The sequence below is a fragment of the Meriones unguiculatus genome, chromosome 15 (genome assembly GCF_030254825.1).
Source record: "Meriones unguiculatus strain TT.TT164.6M chromosome 15, Bangor_MerUng_6.1, whole genome shotgun sequence".
NCBI classification, from domain to species: domain Eukaryota; kingdom Metazoa; phylum Chordata; class Mammalia; order Rodentia; family Muridae; genus Meriones; species Meriones unguiculatus.
In genome coordinates, this window is record NC_083362.1 from 77,941,104 (window position 1) to 77,968,182 (window position 27,079).

The 27,079-nt window shown below is 47.4% G+C and overlaps 1 protein-coding gene across 3 annotated transcripts; it reads left to right on the top strand.

Annotated features, from left to right (window-relative positions):
- The first annotated feature begins 176 nt into the window (after positions 1–176).
- On the top strand, positions 177–26,890 carry Gpr35 (G protein-coupled receptor 35). 3 transcript variants are annotated; one of them, XM_021632088.2, is made up of 2 exons: positions 177–448; positions 22,441–26,890. In XM_021632088.2, the coding sequence occupies exons 1-2, from the start codon at positions 342–344 to the stop codon at positions 23,354–23,356; spliced, it is 1,023 nt and encodes a 340-aa protein (XP_021487763.2). In that variant the 5' UTR covers positions 177–341; the 3' UTR covers positions 23,357–26,890. The 3 variants fall into 3 exon arrangements, with proteins under 3 accessions (XP_021487763.2, XP_021487764.1, XP_021487762.1); XM_021632089.2 differs by lacking the exon at positions 177–448 and adding an exon at positions 456–542; XM_021632087.2 differs by lacking the exon at positions 177–448 and adding an exon at positions 18,822–19,094.
- Positions 26,891–27,079: the final 189 nt, after the last annotated feature.

The following is a 27,079-nucleotide window of genomic DNA, read 5'->3' on the forward strand; positions in this document are numbered from 1 at the left end:
GTATGAACCAGCCACTGCATCTCCAAGATCTTGCTTTTTGAGTTGTAGCCTCCAGAAGTGCCAGAGACGTCTCTTATTTATAAACACTTGCTATATAAAGCAACCCTGATAGGAGCAACAGGTTTCTAGGAAAAGCTGAGGTTTCCCAATGGGGCTTGTTTCCCAAGGTGTCCAGAGCCACACAGTGCCTGTTGGCAGGAAGGGATGAGGGTGGACCTGGCAGATCCAGAAGGGCAGGTTGGGTGTGTTTGTGTGAGAATGTCTCCTTCCTGGGAGACTTTGGCCACTCTACCAGCCCAGCCCCTTCCCAGCAATACTTCCTGTTCCAGGGTAGTAGGGAAATGCCTCATGACACTGTGTGCTGCCCAATCCTGGCTCTCCCTCTTCTGTCCTTTCTCACCTCTGTGTCCTCCCAGGCTGTCAATCTTGAGAGTCCAGAGCATCTCGGGTGAGTACGGAGGCCTGTCCTTGAGAGCAGGTGGTCATGGAGGGGCCTCGTGGGACAGACGACTAAACAGTGGGCTGGGCTGTTGAGAGCCTTGGTGAGCATCATAGAGGCCAGCCAGTAGATCTCATGCTCTGCACTCTCATGATCCCTTCTCCCCTCCCCTATCTCCTTTTCTTCCCCCCTCACCTCTCCCACTCATAAGCAAGCCTTATGCCTACAGAGCTTTCTAGGTGTGTTTCTCTGCCTCTTTTGTTTTAGACATGGTTTCTCTGTGTAGACTTGGCTGTCTTAGAATCGCTTTGTAGACCAGGCTGGCCTTGAACTCACAGAGATTCACCTGCCTCTCCGTCCTAGAGTGCTGGGATTACAGGCACATGCCACCATACCCCACTGCTTCTCTTGTCTTTTTTTAATCCTCTCATATTTGCCAGATTTGCCTCCATTTGAAATTAATGGAAAAATTATTTTATTCTTGGAAATACACTGCAGTCTCTGAACCCACTACAGAGGTCTGGGTGGGGCTGCTCTGTCAGAGAGGTTGGTTGGATGGGTGCGTGGCTGGGTGGCTGGGTGACTGGGTGGCTGGGTGGCTGGGTGGTTTCTGCTTTAGTAGGGCAGGCTGGCTAGCCTTGCTGGCTGGGAGCACTTTCTACATGTTTCCCTTAAAGGGAGCTCAAACTACATCTGCAGAACTTGGGGTCATTCCCTTGGTGCTGAAGCCCCCTGGCAGTTCCTCATTTGTCCTCAGAGTTCAGTGCGCTCAGAGTGCTGTTTTGGGTCTGGGCTGGGCCACATGGCCTATTAGCCCTGCATCTCAGGGGAGGGGAATGCTGGTGTGAAGTTCCGTCAAGGATGCCTGCATTTCCCCCACTCAGACCATGCCTCGGGCTAAGCTTACCTTCAGGTCCTGGGATACTTGCTCCTTTGCAGCTGGCCAGGAGTCCATGTTCCAGGAAGATGTGCCTAGCTTGGGCTGGTGGGGGCATCAGGGCCACGGACCAGTGTTTGTGCTCTTCCCAGGGCCTGGGAAGGTGTCATGTCAGGGCACTGGTATTTGTCCCTATGACTTTGTATCCTTATTGATCTGGGCTTGCCCTCATCTTCCAGGCCCAGCAAGGATGCTTAGCAGGAGGGTCACTCACTTCATATCTTCATTTCCCAACCTCACTTCATCCTGAAGTGGATAGGTTGGCACACTCCACATTCCAGTGCCTTAGATGTGGCCAAGATACACTGCACCCCACCTGGAGCCCATGATCCCTTAGTGATCAGAGCCTCAGCATCCAACTAACGAGCTGGTGCATGAACACCAGCATGGTGGTAAATCAGCAAGGGGAAGAGCATGGGCTGGCCCCCTCAGGGCTGGGCCTGCAGTGTGGGGAGAGCAACGGCCACACACAGATGAGGGGGGAGGGGCAGGCGAAGGCCTGGTAGACCTTCAAAACTTGAGTCTTAACCTCACGGGCAGTAGGGAGTTACCATGTGTGTGAGTTCTCTTTGGCTGAAGTCTTACGAGCCTCTGGAAGGCTGTGTAGACATGTGGGTGGTGCCTGGGTTGAGTGGGAGGCTGTGATCCAGTGCAGCCAAGAAACCAGTGAGATGCACTGGACCCATCCCCTAGGTTAGTCTAAGGAGAAGCAGTAGCTGGCTGTCTGTCTCCTATCTATCTAGGGTTGTCTTAATTTCTCTTAGCAATATTTTATAGCTTTGAGAACACATGCTTCACACTTTTTCCTAAATGTTTCAGTGTCCATAAATGATACTGTAGTTTTAGCTTCTAATTGTTTATTGCTATATAGAGATACATTATTTTGGCCTGTTTAGAGTATGCTATAATTTTCTAATTCAGCTGGTAGTTTTCTTTTTTCCGTTCCCTCCTTCCTCCCCGCAAACCCCTAAGGGTTCTACATGCACATTTCAGCCCTAGGTGACAATACTATAGCTTCTTGTCTTCATCCCCTCCCTCCTGCCCTGTGCTCTCTGGCTGAGTCTCATGTGCCATTTTGAACACAATGGCAAGAGTTACTCTGTTCCTGAGTACGAAGGAACCACTTTTAGCCCCTCTTTGTCTTGTGTGACATTTCCTGTCCGCTTCCTGTGGCTGTCCTTTATCACGTGTGGGGTGTATTCTTCCAGTCCTAGATTGTTAAGGGATTTGTCTGTGAGAAGCAGGAAGTTTTGTCAAATATATTTTCTGCACTTATTGAGGGGATTATGTAAATTTCTTCCTCCTGTTGAGTGATGAACCCCACTGACAGAGAACTCACATCACGTTCCTAGGGTTCTGGTTGACGGCACATGCTCAGTGTATACATTGTTGCCTTCGGTTTCCTGGGGTTTGGGATGATTTTCATGTCCATGTTCATGTGTGACATTGGTCTTAACACCTCTGTCCAGTTCTAGTGAGAAGACTGAGACTGCCATGGAAGGTGCTCTGTGGACTGTCCTCTCTGATACTCTGAATAAGATCCAGTTCCCTTTATATTTAAGTGCAGGATGAACCTCACCAAGGACACTGTCAAAGTGGGATGTTTTCTTTGTAGGAAGGTTTAAAAGTATGAACGTAAGAACTTTAATGGATGTAAGCTATTCTATTTTATATTTCTGGTCTATGGCCATACCACTCTGAACACACTCGATCTCATCTATTTTGTATTTCTGATCCTAACTTTGGCAAGGGGTGACTTTTAATAAATTCATCATTTTATCAAAGTTGTCAATTGTATTTGGTTAAAGCTATTGATACCCTTTTAACTCTTATTAATGTTGGAAGTCTCTCATTGTTTCTTCCACTTCTCATAGTGATTTGTAACTGTTTTGCTTTGACCAGTCTAGCCAGAAGATTGCCAGTTTTGTTTGCCTTCATAAATAACCAGCTTTTTTTTTTTTCTGAGACAAGTTTTCACTAAGTTGTCTAGGCTGCTGTTGAAATTGTGCAGGGCAGAACTCATGACTTTCCTTTAGAAGTCCCAAGCAAGCTGGGGTTACAGGTCTGCACCACCAGGCCCAGCTTGCAGCCAGCTCTGGTTTTGTTCTACCACATTAAATTCCCATTCTTTCTTTCATGTTTCCTTTCTTCTGCTTCTTTGGGAGATTCCTAAAGTGGAATCTCAGCTCAGTGACTGTATCTCTTATCTTCTGGAATAAACATGAAAGGTATAATTTTTTTTCTGTAGGCATGGCATTAACTTCTCTCACAAGCATTGATGAATTCCGTTTTCATTGTCATTTAGTTCCAAGTATTTTCTAATGTTCTTTCAGTTATCATTGATCTTTGAATTGCTTCTAAATGTATTGTTTTGGGAGCTTTCAAGTTAAAATTTAAATATATAAATATATATGTTTTGGGGTTTTTTTTTTTGAGATAGGGTCTCATTACATAGCCCAGGTTAGTGTTGGACTTGTAGCTATCCCTCTGCCTCAGCCTCACATGTACTGGGATAGCAAACATGCCATCACACCCAGCTTTGTGAGCTTTCCTTAGATGTTATAGCTTTGTTACTGATTTCTAGTTAAGTTTTGCTATATTTCAGAAACATACTCTGTATAACTTAAAGCCTTTTAGAAAAGACTCTGTGTGTTTGTGTGTGTGTGTGTATGCATTCATGTGCACATATGCATGTGCATGTATGTGTGTATGACTGCATGGGTTTGGGTCCCCATGGAGCTGGAGGCACAGACAGTTATGCGCCACACAACAAGGGGACTGAACTCAGGTCCTCTGAAGGAACAGTGCATATTCTTAACCTGTGAGCCAACTCTCCAGCCCCACTGAAAGCCTTTTCAGTGTTTTTTGGTTTAGTTTTTGAGACAAGCTCTTCTTTGTTGCCCAGGTTGGCCTTGAACTTGTGGTCCTTTTTCCTTAGCTTCCTGAGTGTGAGGAATTACAGGCATATGCCACAGAGCCAGACTCAAAGCCTTAATTTTACAGAGACTTGCCTTACAGCCTGACAGTGGCCTGTTTTGAGAATGTTTTATATGCATTTGAAGATAATCCTTGTCCTGTTTGTCTGCTGTTGCTAGGTGTGGTGTCCTATAAATCTATTTGTGACAGGTCAGTTGGTGCCACACATGTCCTGACTAACTTTTGGTGAGTTCCTGTGGAAAACGTTAAAACTCGGTGCTGGTCTATTTGGCATTACACCCAACCTGGCTTTCTTACAACTCATGCTCAAATCTTACAACTTCTCCACTGTTTTATATTGTTTTCCTTTTACTCTTAACTTTTCTTTGTATTTAAAGTGTGTATCACACAGCCAGAATATTGTTTTTAAATGCACTTTTATAATTTTTTAATTTTATTGTTAGGTGAACATGTGCCATGCACAGATGTTAGAGGACAACTTTTAGGATCAGCTCTCTCCTTTTACCCTCTTCTGAGGCAGATCTTTCTTGTTGCTTCATTGCGTGTTCCAGGCTGGCTGGTCCATGGGCTTCTGGGCTCTTCCTCTGTCTCCACCTTCCATCTCCCATAGAAGTTCTAGGATACAGACGTGTGACACTGCATTTGGATTTTTGCATGGGAGAGAACCCAGATCATCTAGCTTTCTTGGCTTCATGGCGAGTGTTCTTACCTGCTGATCCATCTCCTTGGCTTATCTTTGCTTTTTAACTGGCTTGTTCATACCAGGCTACGTTTAAGTAATTGTTGGTATTACTTGGTTTAAGGTGAGCATCTTTGCTTTCTATTTGTCTCATCTACCTTCTTTGCCCTGTCCCTTCTTTTTTCTCCCTATTCTGGATAGTTAGTACCTTGTTTTCTCTTCCATTTTTCTCCTTCATCAGGTCCTCTTACCTTTTTGTCCTATTTTCAGTGATTATTGTAGGATTTATCACATGTGTCTTTAATTTATTGATGATTAATTGGAAGTAGGAAAGAGGTAAGGAAGGAAGATTGAAGAACCAGATTCACATATCTGGTGTAGGCAGTAGAGACATTACTCTGAGTTGGCAAATTTTAGAGAAAATTAGCTTTTGAGAGATGAAAAGGATAGATGATGAGGTCATCTGGACACAAACTGATTTTGTTTTGTTGCTATTGTCGTTTTGAAACAGAGTTTCTCTATGTAGCCCTGGCTATCCTGGGCTTACTTTGTAGACCAGGCTGGCCTCAAACGCACAGAGATCTGCCAGCCTCTGCCTCCCAAGTGCTGGGATTAAAGGTGTGTGCCACCATGCCTAGCTCACCAATTGATTTTAAAGGACTTTGGAGGCATCTGAGAGAAAACACCTGTTAGGCAGACCTGTGCATGACCCAGCTCAAGCCAGAATCTAGGCTGACCCAGCTCAAGCCAGAATCTAGGCTGACCCAGCTCAAGCCAGAAGCATAGGTAATGGTGAGATTAATAGGAACAGGAGAATCTGCTTGTGGAGAGTATGCTATGGCAAGAAAAGGGCCCAGTACCCAGAGGAGCTCACGAGAAGACAGTGGCAATGTGAGAGGAAAGGTCATAGAAGGAGAAAGCAAGGTGCTATGTGTGTCATAGCTCCCACAGAGGAAGTGGCTCTGTGGTGGTGTGGGCATCAGAAAGGTGAGAGTAGAATAAATCGAGGTGCCATGTGTGTCATGGTTACCACAGAGGAAGTGGCTCTGTGGTGGTGAGGGCATCAGAGGATTTCAGGGTAATGTTCAAGAGAGACTCCAAGGTCACTTTAAGTTCTATCCCTAATTTTCATGGTGGGTAACAGGGACTCACTTGTATAATCCTGAGATTCACTAAAATAGTTTATCAAAAAGTCTCCAAAGTGAGGCCATATTAACTTTGCTAGATGCTATTTCAAGAGAAAGAAGGTAGTGTCTACCTGGCATGCACTGAGGGCTAGTGACCTGGGAGTCCACAGGGACCTTAAGGACTGAAGCTTCAGTGGGTTTGTGATGCAATCCACATTTCAATGCTGAAAGAGTTGAGGAAATGGACCTTGTGAATTAAGGTGAGTTTTTGTCTGCCCCAAGTAATCAGTTCAGACTACTCTACCACAAGTAGGCAAGAGACCATTTTTAAAAACTTTTATTTGGCCTTCATATTGTAACACAACACCAGTGGTTGGTAATGAAAGAGAAGTCTCCAGGACTGACCTCCAAAAGCAGAAACAGTGCTGTATAATCTAGACAGTAAAGGGATGTGCTATGTTTGTGTACAGCTTTCAAACCCACCATTATTGTCACTACCCAACATATATACCAACCATTAGCCTTGAGTGTGTGCAACTCAGGAGCAAACAAGGAAGGGAGTTCTCCCTAAGCTTCTCTAGTAGAAAGATGAACAGAGTCACTGAGACACCAACCAAGACTTTTCCTGGCCAAAATATAGTGACCCAGAACAACTACAGGCTGCTGGAGTACTCATGATTGGAGCAAGCCCCAAAGCAAAAGATATGGCGGTGGAGTTTGTAGCTGGAGCATCCATGAAGGGATCAAAGCAGCTGTGCTGCCCTGTTGACAATCTGGCCTGTTGTCAAAGAAGTGACTCCTTGGTTAACTCTAGCCAAATGGTATTTGTTTGTTTTGCTGTATTGAAAGTTGAATCTAGGGCATCTCACATGCAAGAGAAGCACTCTTCTATTGAGCTATCTCCCTAGACACACACAAACAATATATACCTGTCACAGAATTAACATTCTTCACAGAGACAGGTATGGTGGGTGGTTCATACATATAATCCTAGTACCTGGGAAGCTAAGGCAGGAGGATTGTCATGAGTTCAAGGCAGTCCTGGGCGATATTTTGAGTTTCAGGTAAGCCTGGGCTATAGAGTGAAATTGTCAGAACTAGCTGGGATGGAGACATCGGCTGATCTGTCACCTGTGGCAGCCTGAGGAGTTCCGGGACTAGCTGCAGGTAAAAACCAGTTCATTGGCTTTGATACACAAAGGAACTTTAGGACAAGCCTGTATCTAGTAGGTGTGGAGCTAGAAAGGTGCTAAAGGCAAGAAGACACACCTGAGAGCATGAGTGTGGGCTTCTCAAGGAGTTGCAGTTTATTTAAAGGCAGTTTTTAGCATAGATTTTAAGCACATGATTAAGAAGACAAGAGACACAGAAGGGATAAAGCACTCAAACATGACTGTTCAAGAGAAAGTCGCAATTAAGTGTCTGAGCATTAGCCATACTTACTATTTTGGTGGCTTTCAAGTTACGTTCCAAAGGGTTACTAAGCAATTATTTTCTCCTAGTTTTTAATAAACGGGATTATATGATTGAATGTTCCCTTGGATGGGAATACAAGATGGTGAAATGAAAGCAGTAGCTACTAGGGTTACACAAGGGCGTTAGTAGTAGGTTTTTTCCACTGACTAAATGAGCCAATTCAAATCAGATTAAAGCATAAAAACAGATTTACTGGATGCATCTTTTGGGTGGGTTCATTGGTCCCAAGGAATGAGGCCAAAGAAGTCAACATGGTGAGAGAGACAGAGAGGAAGGGGAAGAAAAAGAGAGAAAGAGTGTGTGCATACAGGGAGAGAGAAACTGCAGAGAGAGGGAGGAAACCAAAATTATATAGGGAAGGCCAGCCCAAGGGCTAGAAAGTTCAGGGTGGAAGGCAAGGCATGCCAGCTATGCCCTGTAAACAATAGGTAGGGACTGAAGGATTCTGGGAGAACTTGGAGGCCAGGTTCACTTTGGTATGTTAAATATTTGCCTCAGCTGCTTGTATTGGGTCTGAAGCCCAACAGTTAGGACATGTTTTACTGGAAAGGGCAATTCTGGTAGGATTCCTAAAAAGTCACAAGAGAGAGAGGAACATCTTTAGCAGATGCTCACTGTCACTAAGAAGTTGGTAACAGGAGTGGGGTATTTCTGTGATAGGCCTGACCATGCTTTTTTTTGGAGGAATGTGGATTTGGGGACTTTAGGTTAGGAAAGCTGTGGAATGCTTTAAGCGCTGATTAATGGGCTGTACCAGAAGAATCATTGGAGACAATGGTGCTGAGGGTGATTTGAACTGTGGTGGACTGGCTCAAGAGGTTTCAAAGAAGAAAAATTTTAGTATGTTGCCTAGAGACTGGTCTTGTGATATTTTGGTGAAGAATGTGTGTGAGTGCTTTTTGCCCTTGTCCAAAGACTACCTGAAGCTAAAGAGAAGAGATTTAGATTAATTTATATTAATTAGATTGGCAAAGAAAATGTCAAAACAGCCTGGTATAGACACTGTAGTATGGTTATTAGTGTTTAATGTTTTTATAAAAAGAAGCAAGCTGAGCAAAGAAAAATTACAAAATTTATATATCAAGGAGATAAACCGATTAAAGTTATTAAATGGAATAAGGAAGTGGTGACCTCAGGGCAAGATCCCACCCAGCTAAGCTTCTATCTTGTGAAAGGAATTTAAGACTAGTTTTAGGTACAGGTGTGGTGGTACGTGCCTTTAGTCCCAACACTCAGGAGACAGAGGTAGATCTCTGGGTTCAAGGACAGCCTTGTCTACAGATTGAGTTTGAGGTCAGCCAAGTTTAAGCAGTGAAGGAAACCATGGAAAACAGAAAGCTGGGGAAGATGTAGCTGAATCAAGAGGCTGTGTTCCAGCCCTAGCAAGCAGCACAACTTGGCAGTTTCAGCCACATTGTTCTGGCTTTAGAACCAAAGACAGAAGAAAGGGGTTATAGAATCTCCCTCTGAAAACAAGGAAAGCCACTGAGGCCAGGAATGTGTCAGGAGTGTCCCTCATGGAGACCCAGAAAGGCTATTGTGTGAAGCTGTAAAGGTGAAGCCTTGATTGCCTTGGAGACCCCAAAATGTTAGAGATGCCAGAGTCAAGGAGTCAAGGAAAGCTACTATGAGTAATCAACAAAGATGAAAAGAGTTAGAGATCTGAAGAGACATCAGACATAGAGATACAGAGTTTGGATTTTGCCCAGCTGGTTTTCAGACTTGCTTTGGTCTAGTATTTCCTCAATATCCTCCCTTTCCTCCATTTTAGAATGGTAATGTATATCCTGTGCCATTATATGTTGGAAGTATGTGATCCATTTTTTGATTTTGATATTATAGGGGATTACAGTTAAGAGATTGTGTGAATCTCAGAACAGACTTTGAACTTTGGACTTTTATGGCTCTAAGCCTATGGGGGACAGGGAGTGGAATGTGGTGGTTTGAATAGTTATGCCCCCATAGACTCATGTGTTTGAATACTTGGCAAATAGGGGGTGGTGCTATTAAGAGGTGTGGCCTTGTTGGAGGAAGTGTCACAGGGGGGTGGGCTTTGAGGTCTCATATATGGTTACACCCAGTGTGACACACAGTCTCTTTCTGCTGCCCTTGGATCAAAATGTAGAACTCTCAGCACCGTGTCTGCCTTCATGCTGCCATGTTCTCCACCATGATGATAATGGACCACACCTCTGAAACTGTCAGCCAGGCCCAATTAAATGTTTTCCTGTATAAGAGTTGCCGTGGTCATGATGTCTCTTCACAGTCATAAGATCCAAACTAAGACACTATGTTAGAATTCTTGATTTTCAGCTGATGAGAAGCTTCAACCAGACTCTGGGGTGAGGGATTTCTTTTCCTTCTTGCGTCTATACTTTGCCCTGTCTTTCTATCTTAACTCAAGATTTTGTCTCCAAAATCTAAAGCAAAACAAAAACAAACAAAACCATTTTCAGTAGCACTTTGCAGTGCCTGCCCCTTAGCTAATCACATTTAGGATGAATTTTATCTCTGATTTGTCTCTGGACTCCAACCTGTTCTCCCTTCAGCACACAGCTACCTTCACTTCTCCATAGTTTGTAAAATCTGCTGTATTCCACTGCCTTTGTTATTCCTTTCTCAGCCAGGAAGCCTGGGCTGGTCATGCATTTCTGCCTTCTATCACTTCATTGAGAACTTGAGCCAGTGTCTGGCTCTCCTGGTCTGTGATTCTTCCCCACTGTACAATGTAGATTTGAGGCTACAAGTACAAACACAAGCACCCAAATGACCCACCCAGCCAGGGTCCTGAGGAGGCTTCTGTTCCTTAGGTGATTCTAGATCATGTCAAGTTGATCACCAATATTTTGGAGAGGCTGTTGTTTTCATTTATTTTTTTTTCTTTGAGTCTGAGTTTTCTGTGTTTTCTGAGTTTTCTATAGCTGTCCTGGAACTCACTCTGTTTACCAAGCTGGCCTCGAACTCAGAGATCCACCTGCTTCTGCCTCCCAAGTGCTGGGATTAAAAAGTGTGTACCACCACTGCCCCAGCATAGCCACTATTAACTGTCATGCTTAGCACCCCACAAGTTCATGTTGGTGATGACCAAATCATGACCAGTGTTACTTCTATGCCTTCATTCTACTAGCTCAGATTATTTTAATCATTTCACCAACAAACAGCCCAGAATGAGAAAAGAGAAAGACTTCTAAAATTACATGACCCTCACAACCATGGCTACCATAGCTGGAAGAGGGCACCTTGTATGTTTGTAGCAGAGTACAAAGAGGCAGGGATCAAGTCTTATCTTAAATTTGAAAGAACAATTTCTATAGTCTAGCCAGGACCAGGGGTGTTGGCTTCAGGCCAGAATCTTTGGTGTGATCTTTCCAGCTTGATCCATAACAGCCATGAGCCTGGTCCAGCAGGCCCTCTGAGGAAAGATGCCTCCATGCCACAAACTCCAGGCACTGCCTTATAAAGAGTTGTGTGAAGCAATCAGATAGAGGATCAGAGGTACAATAACAGGTGACAGCTGGTCACATCTGACATTGCGAGTGGGAACTGTTTAATCCAAAGACTACTGATGAGAGTTACTAGGAACTAGTTCCTGGAAACATCCATTCTGCAGCTGATGACAAGGACAGAGAAGTTGTCTTTTCTCCAGGGAAGGGCTGGGGTTGGGGAGTAAAACTATTCCACTCCCACCCGCCCCCACCTTCCCCCATCGCCACAGGGAGGACAAAGGGACATCACTGGAGAAAAGTTTTAAACAGTTATCAAGCTGCTTCTGTAGCAGAGGCAGTGGTTTTGTTTATTATTTCTTTGCCTTAGGATATGTCCAGCAGCCTGTAGAGAAAGAGACCCAGCAGGCAGTCCCATAGTGAGCGTAGCAGGTCTCCTTCCTGCAGAGCTTTGGATGAGACCTGGAGACCCTGAATTGCCTGAGCCCTGACTCCTTACCCACAAAAAATGGGTGATAATATCTTTGTTGTCCTCAGATTCTTGCTTTAGGGGTAGTTTGTGTGTGTGAGTGTAGCAATGTGACTGCTCTGAAAGACACCAGTGCTGACGCCAGCTTCATTTGTCAGTCAGTCTGCAAGACGGCCACACCCACATCCTCCTTCATTTGCTAGCCACAGTGTGTAAGGAAGCCTCCTCAGGAGCTGTTTGGTCATAGTGTTGTGGGCAGGATAGAGGTGTGTGCCACCATTTTCAGAGACTAGCTTTCAAAATTAACTGTTTTCTTAGCATCTTCCAAAGTTAGTGACAGCTTTTTAAAGGGTGATCGCAGATTCACAGATTTAAACTTGTTATATTCCACTTCATTAAATGTACCCTGTTGATACCCAAACCGTCCCTTCTTTGTCTGATGCAGCCAATCTGGGTTGATGCCTGAGTCCTATGGGTATTGCCTTTGTCATCTTTGTGACCATTTGGTTCTCAGAAAGACCTTCCAGGCTCATCTTACTCTCTTTTCATCCTAGGCTACCTTTCAGGAGAATTTCTCTTGCTCCACAAATAATATGGTATTCAGAGATTGCCGTATAGACTTCAGGAGTACTTGTTACTTTTGGGTTAAGCCTTTGTGTCTAGGTCTTGTCAGTGGACAGAACTAAGAAATATCTTGATTATTTTTAAGATGAGATAAGTATAAACAGACACGTTTGGTTCAAATTCATGTCTAAACAATGACCTTAACCTCATACATGATTTCTCCACCCCAATATTCAGCAGTACTCAGTCATTCAATTCTCTCATTCTCAGTCACAACAGCGCTAGGTAACAGGGCCACATGCCAACCATGATTGCTGAAACTGGTGCAGATTTGGGTAATGTTTTAGTTTTTGGAATGCGTTCATATATAGGCAAAATATAATTTTAAAATATTTGGAAATGATTATTGAAAACAGCAGTTATTTATTTATTTATCTATCTATCTATTTATTTATTTATTTATTTGCAAGCAGGCTGAAATGACTGGGATCCATACTCACTTTTAAGAGTGGGAAGGTTATACTGTCTACTGATAATACAAGTCAACTAGCTTTGTTTTGCTTTCACTGTTAGGGATCCTTAAAATTTACTTTTGTAAAGCCAGCCATGGCGATAACTCACCTTTAATCCTAGCAGTCAGATAGAGGCAAGTGGATCTCGGTTCTAGGATGGCCTGGTTTATAGATTCCAGGACAGCTAGAGCTACATAGTGAGATCCAATCTCAAAAAAGAAATAAAGCCAACCAGCCAACCAAACAAGCAAACAAGAAAATTTCACATGTTCCTGGCTCCAGATAAACAAGGTGTAAATTATCTGGGCACAGTGCTACACACTTACAATCTCAGCACACTGAGGCAGAGGCTCCTAGTTGTAGGCTAGCTGTCTTAGGGTTTCTGTTGGCTGTGACAAAGCACCATGACCAAAAAGCAAATTGGGAAGGAAAGGGATTATTGGGCTTCTATACTGATGTTCATCATCAAAGGGAGTCAGGGAGGAACTCACACAGGGCAGGAACCTGGAGGCAGGAGCTGAGGCAGAGGCTGTGGAGGGTGCTGCTGACTGGCCTACTTTCCCATGGCTTGCTCAGCCTGCTTTCTTATAAAACCAAGGACCACCAGCCCAGGGTGGTCCCACAGTGGGCTGGGCCCTCCCCCATCAGTCACTAATTAAGAAAATGCCTTACAGCCAGCTCTTACGGAAGCATTTTCTTAAATGAAGTTCACTTCTTTAGAATACCTCTAGTTTGTGTCAAGTTGCCATAAGACCAGCCAGCACACTAGCCTAGGTTATACACTGCCATCCTGTCTTTTAAAAAATAAATTAAGAAAAAGAATAAAATAAAAATAAAAGTACGTAAGTTGTCTGGATCTTGTGTCACAGATATGTTTCCCAGGCTGACCTAAAGGCTGATACCAGAAGATCACAAGTTCAAGTCCTGTCTGGGATACAGAGTGAGTTCAGGACTAGCCTGGAAAACTTAGTAAGATCCTGTATAAAAATAAAAGATAAAAAGAGGGTTTGCATTATAGCTCAATGGTAGAACACTGAACATGCATGAGATTCTAGCATTCTCTCTCTCTCTCTCTCTCTCACTTACAAAGATTTTGTTGTTTGTTTTTCAAGACAAAGTTTCTCTGTGTAGCCCTAGCCATCCTGGAACTCACTCTGTAGACCAGGCTGGCCTCAAACTCAGAGATCCTCCTGATTCTGCCTCCCAAGTGCTGGGATTAAAAGTGTGCACAACTGGCTTAGAAGTAGATTTTAGACACAGAATATTCTCTTGCTTCTTATAGCTATGCAGTCCTCCACGGAGCCAGCATCCTTCCTTCAGTCAGAGCCCTGAAGGCTGAAGTTTGAGGTTTAGGGGTTATTGCCACTCTGGAGGTCTGCACTGCAGTGCTGCTCCTAAAGCATATGCTCATCATTTTCTCACTGTCTGTAGTAGATTCCTAGATATGGGGTTAATGGGTCAACTAATAAATACAGCTCTCATTTTGCTTAACATGGTCAAGTGCCCCACTGGTGTTTGTAACATCTTAGCGAGCAATGACTCGTGCCAGAGGAAGGTTATTCTGAGATTATCAGACTTTTGGATGTGTGCCTGTTTGATAAAGTAGTCATGGTGCTGTAGAGAGCTGTAATTTGTGCCTGTCTTGTCTTGATTACGATGGATACTTTTTTCATATCTCTAACAGTCTATGCACATATCTTCTTCTGTTTTTAAGTATATCATCAGCCACATCTTGCTCAACCTCAAGGGAAGTATCTCAGTGAACTGGTGGCCCTGGGGTGGAGGAAGGGGTGATGTGAGAACCCTTAGCTCTGGGTTTCCCAAGAGAGCTGCCCCAGTATGCCCCAGCAGCTTAATTGGGGAACCAATTAAGCTAATTCCTGGTCCACCTGAGATACATCCCCTTAGTCTGCCCAAGCAGAAGACCTGTACCCTGATGGAAGAAAGTCCCTCACCAAGGGACTGGCCCCCTTCTGCCCAGTGTCAGCTTCTTGGTGCGATCATTCAACTTGGAGCAGAGTAGGATGTTCACTGCACAACTCTCGTGCGCCTGCTTTTTGTTTGTTTGGTTTGGTTTTGGGGTGGGTTTTTTTTGGAGGGCAGAGGTATGTCGTTACTGTTTTGTTTTTTGGTTTTTCGAGACAGGGTTTCTCTGTGTATCCCTGGCTGTCTTGTCTGTAGAGCAGGCTACCCTCAGACTCACAGAGATCCTCTTGCCTCTGCCACCCACATGCTGGGATTAAAGGTGTGCCCCACCGTTACCCGGCATGAGCTGGCATTTTTGTCCCACCAGAATCCTTTAGACTGAACTTGATGCCACAGTTCAGTACTCGTGTTTGTGTGGCATGGCAGCACCTAAGAAGGTGAGTGAATCCAGGCCTAGCCAGACCCTGCGCTCTCAGCTCCCTGTTCCCACCCTTGTCTTCCAGAGCTTTGTGGAAGGCATGAATGGATACAAGATTGTATGTGTGGTCGGCAGGCATGGAATCAGGACTGTATGTGTGGTCAGCGTAGTTCTCGGTGGCCTTAGGGCACTTTTGTTTAGGAAAAGATACAGAACGTGGCTCCTGTGTAACCAGTCCTCCTCCTGTCACCTCACACTCAGAGGAAGCCTCTCCTGCCACTCACAACCCAAACCATTTTCAGTGGTCTAGTTTCTGCCATAGCAGGAACTTGGGGGAGCCAGAGGGGCCTTCTTTGCTAAGGAAGGCCAAGAGAGGCTGGGGTTCAGCCATCAAGAGCCCATATGGAGCAAGTCTCAGACTGAAGGGACCCCACAACAAAGTTACTGGCCTTGTGTTATCATGTCCCTCAACTGCCTGACCACTTTGTCTGTCTAAATAACAGACAGACTTCGCTATTCACAGACTCATATCTCATATTCATATCTCATGTATGCATACTCATTTCTTTATTCATGTAAACTTATGGAAATTTTCAAATACACAGAAAACTCAGAGCTAAGGCAGAGATAACAATGTCCCATCCCTACAGGGTCACCGCTGTCACATCTGCTTAACGAAGATCCAACTTCCCCCAGCCTTACTCTACCAGGGGCTTTCAGGAGCATCCCAGATCCTGCCACTGTTATCAGATACTTGAGTGCCTCCTTGCTAGCAGATAAGAGTTTTGTAAGAGTTTGTCCCCAGACAAAAGTCTGGGCCATGTCATTCAGCTGCCTGACAAGACCTATAGAGCAAGCACCAAGATGGCAGCTTTTCCCAGGTTCTGGGGTTGGAGGTGAAAGTTACAGCCTGCCCTGGTGCTTAACTGCCCCTTGTCAGGGTCACGCTGCAGAGAGACAAACGCACAAGCCCAAAGAGGAGGACAGCAGCAGGGGCCAAAACCACCCAGAGCACGTGCCCGGCAGCCCCAGTGGAGAGCTGGAGAGAGAGCAGACAACCGAGATTCAAAGGGGTCACTGAAGCTCGTCCTGCAGAGGGACTGCTGGGTTCACAATGGAGGGAATGATGGAGCAAGGGTGTGCCCAGGGTGCCTCACTGCCACTTCCTGGAAAGGATACCAGGTTGAATGCTGGGGGCTTCCAGGCAGCAGAAAAGGCTTCCAGATGGGATTTTATTGAGGAGGTGGAAAGCTTGGGGTCCTGAGATGGAGAGGGGCTTCAGTCTATGTGGAGCGCAAGGGTATTGCTGTTTCTGGCACCTTGTTGTCCTGTGAAATGGGGATATGACTTGTGAAGTAAAGGCAAGTGGCCTTGGCAGGCTGAGGACAGGTGTCCTCCAGGAAGGACCTGGAGTGAGTGCAGAATGGAAAATGAGAGAGGCTGGACCATCCAGGGCCAATGGATGAGTGAGGTTCACAGCGGAGGGTATATCTCCACTCCACACCCACCCCTTATGGATCCTAGTCCATGAACCCCTCAGCAAAATAGAGGCTTAGAGGTTAGAGGCTGCTGGCTTTGGGACAGCTGTGGGGGAGGGGCACTTTCAGGAAGATGTTGTTTCAAGACCTGGCTCTGTGAAGAGAGAACTGAAAGTGCCAGCATAGTACTGGGGGATAGTTCACATCCTCCTGCTAGCCCTATTTTGCACAGCCAGGGTCAAGGACACAGAGAGTCCTACCTTCTGATCATGTCTCCTGTGGCTGTGTCATATCTGTGTGGTCAAATGGTCACTAGCTGGGGCACAGCACTTGAAGCCCTAAGACAAATAAACTTCAAGAAAGAAAAACAATGCTTAAGGCATTGAGTTAGTGAGACAAATGTGAAAACGTCTGTGTAGATCCATGTCAACATTTTAGACAGAGACAGGGTCGCCTTTAGTGTCTCTTTTGCCTTAGGGACTAGGTCAGCCCAGGGAGATGGATGGAAGTTAAGCGCCATCCAGCCTCAGCCTCAGGCTCTGGACGTGGCCACAGTATCCTCAAGGGGAGGGCACTGTGCTCCAACATCCTGCAGGCCTGAGCACCTGTCTTAGCTAGTGTTCTTTTGCTGTGAAGAGACACCACGACCATGGCAACTTTTAGAAAAGGAAGTATTTAACTGGGGCCTGCTTAGAGTTTCAGAGGGTCCATTATTACCATGGCAGGGAGCATGGCAGCACGCACAACGCTGGGGCAGTAGCTGGAGCTACAACCTGATTTACAGGCAGTGAAAGAGAGACTGAGCCTGGTGTGGGCTTAGCAGGTTCATCATACGAGAAGGAGGTGAGGACAGCCAAGGCAGGACCCCAGCTAGGGCAGGCAGGCCTCAGGGAGAGAGCGCCACCCAGGATCAGAGGCTGATAGAGGCAAGAGGCACCAGTCAGATATGACTCTAAGGCTGTCCAGCAGGGCGAGTATGGATTTGGCCTCGACTGAAATCTGACCAGCAATGGCCAGGTCTCTGGGACCTGGAGATCTAAGTCCTCTGAGAAAAGGGCTGGGCAGCCCCATGAACAGCCTGAATGTATTGCCTTGAGTCCCTTTGAGAGCCTAGGCTAGAGTACAAGTGGTGGCTTGGTGGGGTGTGGAGACAGGGTTGAGGGCAGTTTGTGCCCTATCCAAAAGAAAATGGTGCCTCAGAGCCCAGCATGACCTCCGCATGGTCAGTGTCTTTCCGGAATATAGAACCATCTAGGTCACCAGGCTGCTGCTGGGGAGAAGCCCAGTGGGGAGGGGGCAGAGGTCTTGATGTTGCTTGTTGCTGTCTCAGCTCTCTATCCAAAGGGAGAAACTATCCTGGAGTGATGTCCTGCCCTGTGAGCCAGTCCGCATGATGGTAGGGAACCAAGCCTCCACCCAGCAGCACCTTCTACTGACCCACAGGGCAGATCCTATGGCCAGATGGCGAGGATGAAAACCCAGTCCCATGCCTAGAGAAGAGACAGTTCTCCTGGAAGCACTGTGGCCCTTGGTAGGATTCTCCACACCAGGCTGAGTGGTGGGGCTGAGGTCTGGAAAGGTGATCAATGGCATAGGCTGTGCCCGTAGAAACAGTGGAAGAAGTGGTTGAGGCCAAACTAAGGCTTGTCTTCCCTTTGTGCAGAGATCTCAGCCTGAGAGACGAGGGCCTAGGGTGTTGGTCCCAAACCTGCCACCAACCATGACACACTAATAAATTCCTTCTCTGGGTTTCAGTTCCCGCCTCTGGAAAATGGGGAGGGTGGAAATGAAGCTCTTCCTAGCCCCTTGGGTCTTTGGGGACAGAAACACTATCTGTGGAGAGAGGCTGTGGGTCATCAGCACTTAGCTGGTCGGGGCTGGGAAGGTGAGTTTGGCATGTGGCCCCTGAACTCTGGATGAAGATGTTTGTGGCAAAGAAAGCCTGCCAAGGCTCACAGGCATAAGGAAATATTCTGGTCTAAGAGAGTGAGCCCTGGAACGGCTTCTGAGGAACTGGGTTAGGCTGGTAGCCCGTCAGGAGTAAGCTGTCTGGATTTGTCTCTGTGCTATCTGAGCCAGACCTACCTCTATCATAGCTATACATGTTGATTGGGTCATCTGTCAGGTAGGAATGTGTGGCGTGACTGTCAAAAACATCTTTGTGAGCATGGAAGAGGAGGAGCATTGCTGCCTCCAGCCGGAGAGCAGGGTGCAGGGTGCCATTTTGTAATCATTGATACTGCAGGGGCCCACCCTGTGGTGATGAGAAAGAATGAAATGAGCCAAAGGAAGAGGAAGCTGGGTGGGGCTGAGATGCCTGGCTAGCCATTTCAAGTTGTTTCCAGAGCAAATGCATCCTTTGCTGCTTCTCTGTAGGTGTCAGCAGAGGTGGCAGGTATCAGCTTCCCTTCCAGAAATCCCCACTTTGCAGGCTGGCCTCAGGACTGGTAAAAGCAGCGCAGGCAGTGGGGGCGGGGAGCTGCCGCCTCCCTGTTGCTGCCGTCAATAAGCCCAACAGCCTACTCAACTTACGTCAGGGGCAGGCTTAAGACACACAGCTGTGAGGCTCGACATCCTCAGCCCCAGGGAGGACAGGTGTGTGACAAGATGTCACCGGAGGCTTCCACAGGGGTCAGAGCTGCGTGAGATTTATCACTTGATGCGGGGCTGCAGGCTGTAGGATGAATGGGTAAGGCTGGTCTGTCAGATGAGGTGGGGCTGGGATGGGGTTGTCTGGTGTGGTGAGGGTGAGGAAGAGATGGGGTCTGTCAGATGAGGTAGGGCTGGGCTGTGTCAGGTGGGTATGCTTGGGCACAGTAGGGACTGGGCTGTGGTATGCTCAGGATGTTTCCAGGCCTTAGTGCCGACTGCATCTGAGACCTAAAAGTCTATTTTATATGTGGTGTCTTGCACTTGAAATGCCTGCGGCACTTCTGTAGGGGTCCAGGCTCGAGCCCCTGTGGTTTCAGAGCGTCTGCAGCATCTTACTGACAGTGCCTTATTCCTGTCCCCAGCCAGTGGGTGGGCCCCTAGGCCTGCTTATGAGCAGACAAGCACTCGGGGGTCTGTGGGTCCCTATTCAGACATCAGAGTGGCCCAGGGATGGGCTCAGGTGGGCTCAGGCTTTCCATCTGCCTCTACAGGCTTCTTTCATAGGTGGTCAGTGCTAAACCTACAGGACAGGCGTCTGCTTCACCTGTACATGAGGGAACTCGATCTTGCCAGTGGAGGTGGAGGAAAGGAACTGCCCTGTGCACACTGGCTTCCCTCCCCACATCAGCCTCATAGCTCACACCGGGTGGAAGTTACTATAGCCAGAAAGTGCCATCTCCCCAGCCAGCAGCCACTGGCAGCTTCTCCGAACAGAAGAAGCTGTGAGCATCCAAGCCCTGGCTGTGTGATGAATGCCAAGTGCCTGTTGATGGCAACCCACCTCCGACTCTGAGGCAGTTGGGAGTGTGCTGGCTGCAGTCCCCTGTGCTCTACTGAGGCAAGGCCAGGACACGCTGGCTGTAGGCCCTGGGACTTGAACTCCTGAATGTAGCATGTCCTGAAGGCTCCCTGAGCAGCGTGCTTCTTCCAGGCTGTGTGCACACCTTGGCCTCTTGGAATGTCCGAGTCTTTCTTCCTTGGAGCTCTGTGCTGTCGTAAGTAGACAGAGGTTTTGACCTGACCCTACAAAGTGCTGGCCATGTTGAGACCAACCTGACAGTTTCGAGCTTGGGTGTGTCACAGGGGGCCTCCATGCAGCCGTGTGGGAGAGAGGCCAAGCAGCGGTCCTACAGCTCACCTCCACGGGCTTCAGGCCGCTCAGAAGCCAGGCTGCCTCTTCCAAGCCCAGAGACAGAGAGTGAGGCGTGTGTGCGGTGCCACGCTCTCAGGAGCAGAGGCCTCCGATGGGAGGGATGATGGGGCCCCTCCCCATAGGCAGCCCAGGTTCCTAGGGGCTCCTCTCGGATACTGAACAAACTCCAGCCATCAACCTGGAGGCTCCACAGCTTGCTTCTGGGTGAGGGTATCTGGGAGTGAGGAGCAGAAAGGAACATCGTAGTAGTCCGTGTCAGAGACTCTGAGGAGGTCCTTAGAGCTCAGCCTGGCTCAGGGTCCCCCCCAGGGGCCTCAGGACTCTGGGTAGTATTGAAGGGTGGAAAAACAGGGCTCATTAAACTGTGATTGCTGGCAAATAGGCCTTCCTAATCTGGCAGATATGGAATCTAGACACAAAAATATGATAGCAGAATATTCATCTCAGCTGGAATCTGTGCCTGGCTTCTCTAATGGACTGTGGGCTTGTACGTTCCCTGGGGACCAAAGAGGAAATGAGCCCTGGCTCAATTTAGTGTTTATTACCCTTCCTGTCTTCAGTCACTGATCGGGTGCTTGTCCATTTCCTGTGTTGGGGAAGACACATGCCTCCCATGTTTCCAAGGCAGAGAGCCAGCTTGGCCCCGACTCTCCCTGGTGAACCTAATTCTTTTCTGTCATCTTTCCCAGCAGAAAGCCCCTGCAGTAAACCCTAGACCTACAACCCACCCAATCCTGCAGCCCTTCCTGGTCCTGGTACTCAACAAGGAACATGTCCAGTATGCCTGGACTCAGCGCCTGCTGGCAGTTTCTTGAGTCAGTTTCCACTCAGTGTTGTGAAGTCACAGCAGCACCCCTATGGTGGGGTAGCTGAGGCTGGCCCAAGACTAAGATGGGTGAGGGCATTTGATTGCTGTGCCACCATCTGAGTGCAGATGTCAGACCACTGCCCAACCCACCTGGGCGGGGTTTAATGAGCTCAGTAATCCTCCTGGGCCTCACTGTAGAGAGTGGACAAGGAAGTAAGGGGCCAGTGTGGACAGCAGAGGGTGGCCCTGGGATGTTCTTGACAATGGCAGTAGCAGGAGCCTCTGAGCATATCCAGGTCCTGGAGGACAGGGCTTCTAACACTAGGAAATGTGTACCTCTGAGCTCAGGTAGACACCCTGATCTCAGACATGAGCCTGGGATGGGCCCTCGACCTGCTGCAGACCTATTGGTGGCAGAGCAGAATTTCCCACAGCTTTCCAGAGGCAACCTTGAGCTGTAATACTGTGTCCTGTGTTTGGGGGACAGGCCAAGCAGATTAAGTGATGGCCACGTCTGTGAATTGGATGTAGGTTGGGAGCAGAAAACTACAAGGTCCCGCTTTGGGATCCTTAGGCCCATAGGTGGAGCTGCCTCTGAGGTCTTCCTTCTCAGAGTTGCATGCTGGGTAAGGCTGGTCGGCTTTGGTCTCTGCGTAGGACTTGAGCTCTAGAGAGTTGGGTGTTTCCTGGACAAGACCTGTAGATACTCTGCCTGCCCCTGTCTCCCCGGAAACAGGCTGGTGAAGGAGAGGAGGGCTAGGGAGATGGGAGGGGTCATTCTGCCTCTAGCATTGGGCTGGTCACAGCAGCAGTAGGTCTTCCCATCATTTCTAGAGGCTTTGGTTTACCTGTCCAATGAGCAGAGGCTGGGCCTTGAGGGTGAATTTGAGGTTTTTACAGTTTCTATGGTTTCTTTTTTTTTTTTTCAATGCAGTTTATTCAGGAACCTTGAACAATCATCTGACCCTGGGGAAAGCCAGCCCACAGCTTAAATAGCCTCTGGGTAGCCAACCCCAGCGTGCCACGTGGGCAATGCAGATAGGTCCACATACATGGAAGCAAGCCAGATCCTCAGCCTTAGCCAAATGTGGAATTGTTCGTGACAGAGAGCACTCAAATCGGGAAGGTGGAAGGCGGAAACCAGCTCCATCTTTAAGGCACAGCATTCCGCAGCTCTCTACAGTTCCCCCTTTTTGTTTTAGACGCATCAGGCAAGAGTAGAGGTCTGATCTCTGATATTAGAAATTCTATGGTTTCTTTGAAAGGGGGAGTTTCAGATGTCTGGAGGAGGGACACAGTGTGCTGCATGCCTGCTCCCGAATAACTACAGAAAGATGGGCAGGCATTGGCACGGGGGCAGGGCCTTACCCTGGGACTCTTCCCTCCACCTACCCTTACTTTCTGTCCCTTTTGCATCCTTAGAACCATGAATGCAACTTGTAAAGCCCTCACATGGCCTTCTTCAGTCAACTACATCTTCTTCACCTACTCCGTCTTGCTGCTGGTGCTGGGCCTGCTGCTCAACGGCCTGGCACTCTGGGTGTTCTGCTGTCGCATGCACCAGTGGACAGAGACCCGAGTCTACATGACCAATCTGGCTGTGGCTGACCTCTGCCTGCTCTGCTCCTTGCCATTCATGTTGTACTCCCTGAGACACACCTCAGACACACCCGTCTGCCAGCTCTCACAGGGCATCTACCTGGCCAACAGGTACATGAGCATAAGCTTGGTCACCGCCATCGCCATGGACCGCTACGTGGCAGTGCGGCATCCGATCCGTGCCCGTGAGCTGCGGTCCCCGAGACAGGCCGCAGCAGTGTGTGTGGCCCTCTGGGTGGTGGTGGTCTCCTCCCTCGTGGTGCGCTGGCGCCTGGGGCTGCAGGAGGGTGGCTTCTGCTTCAGGAGCCCCAGCAGGCACAACTTCACCACCATCTTCTCGCTGCTGGGATTCTACCTACCGCTGGCCATAGTGGTCTTCTGCTCGTTACAGGTGGTGACTGCGCTGGTGCGGAGGCCAGCCACGGATGTAGGGCAGGCAGAGGCCACCCACAAGGCCACCCGTATGGTCTGGGCCAATCTGGCAGTGTTCATCATCTGCTTCCTGCCACTGCATGTGGTCCTGACAGTGCAGGTCTCCCTGGGCCTGAACACCTGTGCTGCCCGTGACACCTTCAGCCGTGCCCTGGCCATCACAGGCAAGATCTCAGACGTCAACTGCTGTCTGGATGCCATCTGCTACTACTACATGGCCAAGGAGTTCCAAGAGGCATCCATGCCAGCCACATTCTCTAATAAACCCCACAAGAGCCAAGATTCTCAGAGCCTGACCCTCACCTAGAAGAAGTAAGCAAGTGCCATGGGCCAGAGGAACCTGTGATATTAGTCAGGACCCTCCCAAATCATCCTGAACCTGTTGTGGGTTTTGAACACTCGAGAAACCCAGGTGGTCTAGAGAGGCTGCATCCAGAAAGGGCCAGAGCACTGAGACTCTCAAGTCCAACTTGAAGGGCCCTGGAACAAGACCACATACCTGCCATCCCACATCAAGACCCCCTGGGGCAACAGAGTGGGGCCTTGATGGCCAGCCACTGAGTTCATCTAGAGCTCTTCCTGGAGTGAAGAAAGCACCCTCAGTGGCACCCAGATCCAAGTGGTGAGAGGCAAAGAAGGAACAAGGAGCCAGGAGACATTATCTCAGAGGACCCTCTAATGGCTGCTTCCTTTTGGGACCTCCAAACTTCATGGCCTGTGTAGGACTGGGCAAGAGGGAAGCAGCCATGATCTGGAAGTCTGTCCTCTAAGGCCCATGGCTGTCGATGCTGCTCTGGCTCTGTATTCAGGAAGATTCTAGCTCGGAGACCCCACGGTCACAAAGCCGCACTTGAGCAGTAACATGGCTGTTGGAGTCCTGAGCCTCCTGGTGGTGTTTCCATTGTACAGTGGTTTGTTGATCATGAGGCCAATGGCTGTGGGAGTGGTCTGCTGGAGTCTGGCTGTGAGGAAAGTTGACATTTGGCTTGGAACCTGCACTCTCTGAGGATGTGGCCCCAGAGTGTGTGGAGACAAGGATTGGCCACAAAGCCAGTTGCACATTTGGAGGTGTCATAGCCTTCTCTCTCTGTGCTTTGTCTTTTGTCTTGGCCCAAATGCTGCAGTCATACCCAGAGCCAGAGTTTCTCCAACTGGTGGTTGACCCTCCCCACTCCCACTTCATCCAGTGTTTACTGCCTAATTGACGTCTGTTTTGTATGGCCTTTTCTGTAGAAACCAAGTTTGCTCACCCTGTAGACACTAAGAAAGGCTTCCATCCAAGTATAGACTGGTGAGCCAGTTAACTGGAGTTACTTGCAGAAGCCTGGTGACTCTGGGTGGCTCAATCACTGAGAAGGCGCACTCAGCCTAGGCCACAGTCACAAAGCCGCACTGCTACATTAGCAATTCCTAGTGCACTCGCACCTCGCACATACCGCAGACATTTGTGCCAGACTTGATGCAGCTGGGAGCCATGGCTGGGACCCCAGGTCCACTGGCCCTTGTGTCCCGCTAAGTGGTAGCGTTAACAGCTTCATGACCGACATTAATCTATTTGCCACAGCCGCATTGTGCGTGTCTCACTGCCGTGGCTGGGGATCACAGCAGCAGTTTCCCTGTTCATGGCTGATGCTCATCCTAAGCTGGAGGAAATGGCTTTTCTACCTCTCTCAGCCACTCTTCCTTCAGTTCTTCCATTCTTTCCACCCTCTCTTCTGCAATAGTCTCTGAGCCTTCACCTTGTAAGGGATGATGTATCTATAGAGTGTAAAAGTATATGATATATACGCATGAACCTATGGTTCCTTTCTGAGTATTTGCCTCTGGAGGACAAGAACAGACACTATTCTAAGTAGCTTGACTGTCAGAGGAGACAGCATCAGAAGAGGAAGGAACAGATCATTTGGGACCCCTGCAGCCACTCTTGGTGTGTGGTAGGAGGTTCCTGCCCACTGACCCAGCAGAGCCCCACCGAAGACAGAACTCTACCCTCCTCAAGTAACCTCAGCTCTATGGGAAAATCCTGTGTTCCCACAGGCTAGGCTTAGCCATCTGTCCTGATGGTGCGGAAGGATGGCCGGAAAGTGAAGGACAGTCTCGGCACAAAAGCTGCAAAACTATTACAGTTAAAAAAAAAAAAAAATGATGAGACAGTGATATGGCTCATCTGGCAAAGGTGCTTGCAACCAAGCCTGAGAACCTGAGCTCAAGCCCTGGAACCAACATGGTGGTAGGAGAAAACCATATTGTACACGTTGTCCTCTGGCCCCTGTACTTACCCCAAATAAATAAACAAATGCTAAAAATAATATACTAGAAAAACTTGTTGGCAAAAGGAAGGCTGAACCTCATACCGCTCCTGGCCAAGGCCAACTAGAACTGGTCAGGACCAGTGAAGTAGGCACACTCCAGAGCATTGGAAGGTAACCTGTGACTTATTAAAAACTGCAGTTGACAGAAACTCATGAGAAAGCTCATGCTATACAAATAACTTTCCTAACGCCTACTCTGTGTATTGGTTAGTTTTGTTTTAGTTAGTCAGTTAGTTAGTTTAAATCAGCTTGACACACCCTAGAGTCATCTGCAAAGAGTGAACCACAATTGAGAAAATGCCTGTGAGACTGGCCTGTAAGTAATGTGGGCTCTATTCAGAATAGCCAGAAATTGTAAACAATCTATACATCCCTCAACAGAAGAATGGATAAAGAAAATGTGCTACTTTTACATAATGGAGTATAACAGCCAAGGCTACAGAGAAACCCTGTCTCAAAAAGCCACACACACACACACACACACACACACACACACACACACGGCATTATGAAATTCACAGGTAAATAGATATACTGAGGCCCCTGTGAGAACAACAACCAAGGACTTTAGAACTCATGGAATTCGGCCCACCTGTTAGCACAACCCTGCTGAATGTGCTGAGGAGGCAGAGCCTGAGGATCGTGTGTCCTGAGCATTGTTCTGCTTGCTGGCCTCTGGTTACCACATCCCTCCTAATGTGGGAGCTGTGCCCCTTACTGGGCAGTAATCAGAATAATAATGCTTGATCTCTTTCAGGCATTGTTGCAGGAGCGGATTAATGCTTCATCTACCACCCTTGGGAAAAACCTAGAAATGCAGATTGTTATCAGTGACCACTACCCTTAGAAAGAATTTAGGAAAATAGATTGTTTAATAAGGCTAGGCAAAGGTGTTTCTCCTCAGTGGCTCTGATGTAGAAAATCTTGAGGACACAATCTGAAGTTCAGAAAAGTACACTCTTAATGGTTGAGCTAGGGACTTTTTGAGGTTAGGGAGCAAGGACAATAGCTCAAATTAAAACTAGCTGACGTTATTCTCACTGAAGCTGAGCTTCAAGGTGAACTTTTTGTACCCGTTTTTGCCCTCAGCTTCAATGATTTAAGAAAAATTGTTAGTGAGAAGATGTGCACCTTGAGGATTTAAAGTAGAAATGGCTGATTGTTTTTTATATCAAAGTTTAGATTTGTGATTCTTTTTAGATTTTAAAAGATTACTTTTATAAGCTAATTGATTCTTTCTTTGTAACCGCAAATTACAGCCTGCCAGTAAAGAGAAACTGGGTGAGACAATTACCTTGCTTGCTTACACTTTGTTAATCTATAACAAGTTGTATATGGGTTCTTGGGAATAATTTGTTTTCACATTTGTTTTTTCACCCATAATACGTGAGGGAATTGAGGAACATGTAAGTAATCATTAACTTAAAGATGGAATGTAGCCACACTGTGATTTTTGTAGTGCTTGAAAGATTTTGCTGAGATATATAAGCTGCAGAGAAAAAAATAAAGTTATAGGTGCCTGTGAATAACCCACCGGATGTGTGTATGTGTATATGTATATATGCAAAATGGTTGGAGCTTGCTCATTGAAGCTTTTCTCCATCCACCCAGTGTGTGAAGGTACACATATACCTGTCTGTCTGTCTGTCTGTCTGCCCATGTAAAGTTGTTGAAGTTTGTTGGAACTTGCTTGGAGCTTGTCTTACTTCATCCATCTA

What these genes read in the sequence shown, in the direction of transcription:
- Gpr35 (XM_021632088.2), top strand. Translation starts at nt 342, where the DNA reads ATGCCTCATGACACTGTGTGCTGCCCAATCCTGGCTCTCCCTCTTCTG. An exon ending in GAGAGTCCAGAGCATCTCGG is followed by an intron (nt 449 to 22,440) that starts GTGAGTACGGAG and finishes TTGCATCCTTAG; the next exon opens with AACCATGAATGCAACTTGTA.